At 40.0% G+C, this 5,589-nt stretch overlaps 1 protein-coding gene across 1 annotated transcript; it reads left to right on the forward strand.

Annotated features, from left to right (window-relative positions):
* Positions 1-1,025: 1,025 nt before the first annotated feature.
* MAD2L1 (mitotic arrest deficient 2 like 1) lies at positions 1,026-5,131 on the forward strand (the record flags this gene model as incomplete). Its single annotated transcript, XM_079714640.1, has 5 exons — positions 1,026-1,098; positions 1,881-2,027; positions 3,330-3,450; positions 4,426-4,529; positions 4,959-5,131. 5 exons carry the CDS (start codon positions 1,026-1,028, stop codon positions 5,129-5,131), a joined length of 618 nt encoding a protein of 205 aa, XP_079570766.1.
* Between the last annotated feature and the right edge of the window lie 458 nt (positions 5,132-5,589).

The following is a 5,589-nucleotide window of genomic DNA, read 5'->3' on the forward strand; positions in this document are numbered from 1 at the left end:
CGCAGCAATAGAAAACGAATACGCTCAGGCATTTTTCTCATATAATTAAGTAACAGTACATCTGGTAGTTAAGTTTCTCAGACTTCATTTTACGAATAATTTTCCCACCTGCTTTAAGTATAAAATTGTTTCGCATCTCACATGAACATTAGCTGTGCACTATCTCCTTAATACTTCTCATCCTAACATTAAAAGTCATTTAATTTGTGAGTCAAAATTCACTGAAAAGCTCTTCAGTGCTGATGGGCCTTTTTGGTGAAGTGACCTTATTCCTGACCAGTCGCCTAGGGGTGGAGGGGTACACAATGCAAGCTGGCCCAGCAGACGCAGCCTCCTGCGGCCCCCAGACCCCGCCTCGCAGGGGGGCGGGGCGGGGCATAAACATGAGCTGATCCCAGAACAGACAAGGGATAGGAAAATGCAAGCAGTTCGTCCCTTTAACCCCTAACCCAATTTCTCAAGAAAAGCCGTCCACACAGTAATCCCCCTAAAACTGGCTGGGCTGCCGCGCACGCAGTTGCTTTACGAATTCCCAAAGCATCTAGCAAGTTCCAACCGTCCACTAAGGATCCCTGGGGCCACTAATGCCGCAGCTAGCGGACAGTTCATATCACTTTCAGAATATCTTTCAAACTCGGGAACTGTGCTCCTTGGTCGCTCTGTCCCCAGACCTAGGGAGCGGCCACTAAAACCTTGACCTACCATCTTCCCCCCGCTGTGCGCCAGGCAGCCCGCCGACCACAACTACCGGTGCCCAATGGGGATCCTCCCGAGCCTAACCGCTGGGAACAGCGTCACCACGCCTACCCACTGCGCCTGCGCGAAAGGCCGCTCCTGCGAAGGCCCAGAGATCTTGCGGGACCCAGCTGCGTAGGGCGGAGCCTAAAAGCTTGTCGCGCCTGCGCGAGGGGCCGACGGCGTCCTGCGTCGTTACTTTTGAAACGAGTGGCGGGGAACTGCTCTGGAAACCCCTGGTGTTGCTGTCTGCCGGGTGGAAGCGCGTGCTGTCATCCGTGGGCCTGGCCATGGCGCTGCAGCTCTCCCGGGAGCAAGGCATCACCCTGCGCGGAAGCGCCGAAATCGTGGCCGAGTTCTTCTGTAAGTCCTCGCGCGGGCCGTAGGGCGGGGAGAACGGAGCCCAGGCCGCCCGGCAGTCCCGCGGCTCGGCTTCCGAGGCGGGGGGAAGCCGGGTGGGCCGGAGCGGCCCCGAACCTAAGTCCTCTCAGCCCCGGCATCCTGCCCGGCAGGAGGAATCTCGGAAGAGGCGGATGCAGGCGCCTCCTCCGGACGCATTGCTAATGATGGAGGAGGACGCCTAGGTGCTGCTGAGGCCTGCTTCGCGGTACAGCCCCTTCGCCGGGAGCGTTTCTTTAAAGTGCAGAGATCACCCCTCACCATCACCCCCGCAAGGTGAAACTGGTCGACGGTGATGGACTAGAGTTCGGGAAGCGCCGTTCTGGACCAGGCCAGTTGTACTTTCTGATAGAACCTGGCAGAACTTGTGAGGATAAAAGGGGAGAGGCTTGCCTGGGCTTTGGACTAGTCAGTCGGTTGCCTATTTTGACATCCTCTAACCATACAGTCTGAATTTGGACTTGTTTTACAATGAAATGAAATTTGCCACTGGGAGATTAATGCAGTTTGGCATTTTTCTTTTATTGCCACATAAATGCAGGTATCACTTTCTCTCTTACTTAGAAGCAAGATTTTAAGGATTTTTAATGCCACTTTGTACCTATTCTGCTTTCAGCAAAACACACAAACACGTGTGTTTAGACATTTACAGCTTTACACCATTAATGAAACCATAGCCACATCTAAATATGCTTTATTTCCCGAAGTTACAAAGTGACAATGACTTTAATATTTCTTGTTTTCAGCATTTGGCATCAACAGCATTTTATATCAGCGTGGCATATATCCGTCCGAAACCTTTACTCGAGTGCAGAAATATGGACTCACCTTGCTTGTAACTACTGATCCTGAACTCATAAAATACCTAAATAATGTGGTGGAACAACTGAAAGGTAATTAATTGTTGGAAACAGTTTTGAGTTTTGCAGGCCTTCTATGATCCACATTTTCTAGCATCTTGGTGCTCATTTTTCAGCTCTGAACATGGTGGTGTAAAACACTACCACCCCACAGTGAATCAGCTGGGAGGAAGCAAATGCATATAAATTGAAAGACGTCCCACCCTTCCTCCACCACACTTTGATATGGCTTAAGAAAACAATCTCCATTAACGGAGTTTATGTGACCAGATGGAACATGTTTGAATTTTACTATTACGATGGTGTTGATTATCTGAGAAAAAAATCCACTATACTTAATATATTTTTTTGTAGCTGCTTGCAGTCTAAAACCATCATTATATAAAGATGAAGGAACTAAAACTGAATTCAACCTGGGGGACTAAACTTAAAAAAGAAGAACTACTAAATAACAGAGCGCTCATTAGAATTTTCTTATTTTCACCTATTTCCATTTGTCATTTTTTTTTAAAATCCTGCCTGAGTCAGTTGCCTTTTCTATCTGAACACTCATTTTTTCCTTTTTGCTCAAGAAGTTGCAGTATTGTTGGATCAATATTTGTTCTCCATCTATTCCTTTTCTTTATTTTTCTAGAATTCCTATTAGTTTCTCTTTCATGTTTCTCTCCACTTAGGAATCCCATTTCTAATTTTTCTGTGTTGTGGGATATTTTGCCTTACCTACCCATTTGACCTTCCAAATTATTAGTTCTAAAAAATGCTACAACTCTCATCTTTTTTTTTTTCCTTTTTAATTTTAAAATTCACGAATCATTTTTTTTGTTGTTTTAAGTAACTTCATTTTTTAAATTACATCATTGTATTTTCATTAACTTCAGGGCTAAATCACCCATAGTCATTCATAGGGCTGCACTTGGGTTATTTAGTGTGGAACCTCTTAGAACTAAACTCAAACCCTTTCTGACTGAGTCAAATTTTCCTATTTTATGCTTTCATTGTACCACATTTTGCACCTGCATAGCAGTTACAATTTTAATTTCATGTTAACTGGTGCAGTGATTAGGTTAATGTTATCTCCTACACTCTTGCCTTGGATTAGGATGGAAGTACCGAATGTTTACGATCCTATCCTCAGCACCCAGTGCTATACCTGGTATAAATACTGAGAATTTGAAAACAGGAGCTAGGTTATTGATGGGGCAAGTTTTCTGTATAATTTGGAGGAGATCCAAAATAGCAGTGGTAGAAATTTGCTGAGGATAGGAAGTGGGACCCGAGAAAAGAGTTGCTTTGTAATGCAGTGAACCAAAAAAGATGCCTTGTTATGTGTTACAGAATGGTTATACAAGTGTTCAGTGCAGAAATTGGTGGTAGTCATCTCAAATATTGAAAGTGGTGAGGTCCTTGAAAGATGGCAATTTGATATTGAGTGTGACAAGACTGCAAAAGATGACAGGTAAGGAGGAATTTAAATTATTTCCACTTCCATATGCTTGTTCTAAAACTTGTTTTCTTTACAAAATGAGTTCTAATTATATTGAACAATTTTCATATAAGGTATAGTTTTTTCTAGGATGTTTAATTTGATCTTCAGTCTTCTGTGGAAAAGAACTGTGCTTACTTTGGCATGTCACTGACTTGTATAGTATTGCCTTTAGTCTAAATTGGCGAATTTCAAATTGTATTTATGGTGGTATATGCAAAACTCCATACAGTATACTAGGTGGCCCATTTTATCAATTGTTTAAGCATAAGGGATTATCCTAGACTCCCCCAGCTTAAGATGCAGATCTACTGTATTTCACTTAATGCCATAAATTTCCTAAGACACTTCATAAACGCTGACGTTTCCAGACTACCTGAATGGGAAATACCCATCATTATATGCTAATGACTAGCACTGTCCTAGGCATACTTACCTGTAAATTCAGAACCATTTCTCATAATGAAATGTAGTTTGCTTCTGAAGCCTTTGGTCTCTTTTAGGAAATGTTTAGCTTATAAAAATAATTTGATATACAATTTAATATCTTATTTGAGACAATAGGGAATTAGACATTTAGGCGTTACTAAAAATGCCAAAATGATTATACCAATTAAATATTTTAGATACCACTGTTATTTTTTTTTTAATAGGTACTGAAGTTTCCCTAACTTGAAGCACTTGGCAAATTTTCTGGTCATCTGATACAAAATGACCTGATCCTAAGACCAACCATAAAAAATGATTGGAAGGATAAATGAAATAATAAAAATACATACTATGCCTACTGTGGTATTATGGGTCCTAATAATGTACTCATTTTCTAAAAAACTCCTTTTTAATGTATTACTTATTTGAATTTGGAATCATTTAATTAGATAAATAATCTTACAAATGTTTTAAATAACTCGTTAAAACGTAAATTAATTGATTTGGTTTCTTTGGTAGTGCACCCAGAGAAAAGTCTCAGAAAGCTATCCAAGATGAAATCCGCTCAGTGATCAGACAGATCACAGCTACAGTGACATTTCTGCCACTGTTGGAAGTTTCCTGTAAGTATTATACAACGTCACATTGCCTTAAATTTGTTGGGGAAAAGACTAAGCTACTATTTTAAGACTTACCCCTTTATTAAATTTTTTCTAGGCACTAGGATATATCAGTCACAGAACCAAGAAGTTAGCTTTACTGTAGGTTACATTCATGTTATCCCATGTGATTGATTATATACTTTCTACAAATATTTTTAACGGTTTTTTCTTTAAAGAAAAAAACTTGAATTTTTCATAAGATAAAGTGAAAGGAGTGCAATATTTTCTGTACTACAGTAAATTTCCATTGAAGAAAAGCAGTGAACTAGTTTTACAGACCAGGCTAAACTACATTTCTAACACTGTGTGGTTCAAAATGTGAGGGAGACAGGGCAGGTAGTTTTACTTTTGAAAAAATAATGTACCTTAATTATTTTATCCCCAATTTAGGTTCATTTGATCTCCTGATTTATACAGACAAAGATTTGGTTGTACCTGAAAAGTGGGAAGAGTCAGGACCACAGTTCATTACCAATTCTGAAGAAGTTCGTCTTCGTTCATTTACTACTACAATTCACAAAGTAAATAGCATGGTAGCCTACAAAATTCCTGTCAATGACTGAGGATGAGCTAAAGACAGTAATGTACTTATATTCTCAAATGTGGTTTTCCTGAAACCAAATCAACTTTAGTTGATATATTTCATTGGTTAATTTTTAGATGGGGAAAACTTAACATTATACTTTACTGAATCTGTGCATAATTGTTTCATTCCTTGGTACCTGTTTCACTTTCCATAGGGCTGATGTAAGTTATTGCACACTGTTTCAAAGGGAACTAGCAGATTTCATTAGCATTGTAATGTCAATTCCTTTGAAGGTAGTACTGTAGATGGAAAAACTTTTGCCATAAAGCTAAATGTCTTTCTAAATCAGACCTTTTGGTCAAGCAGCTTGACTCAATATACAGAAATATTTAAATATAAAATAGAGCAAAAGAAATACGAATATTCAGAATATTTGTTTAGATCCTGAAAGTAACTAATGATAGTCCATAAGTAATAAAATATTGCTCTTATTAG

The sequence above is a fragment of the Hyperoodon ampullatus genome (assembly GCF_949752795.1).
Source record: "Hyperoodon ampullatus genome assembly, chromosome: 1".
In the NCBI taxonomy this organism is placed as follows: Eukaryota; Metazoa; Chordata; class Mammalia; order Artiodactyla; family Ziphiidae; genus Hyperoodon; species Hyperoodon ampullatus.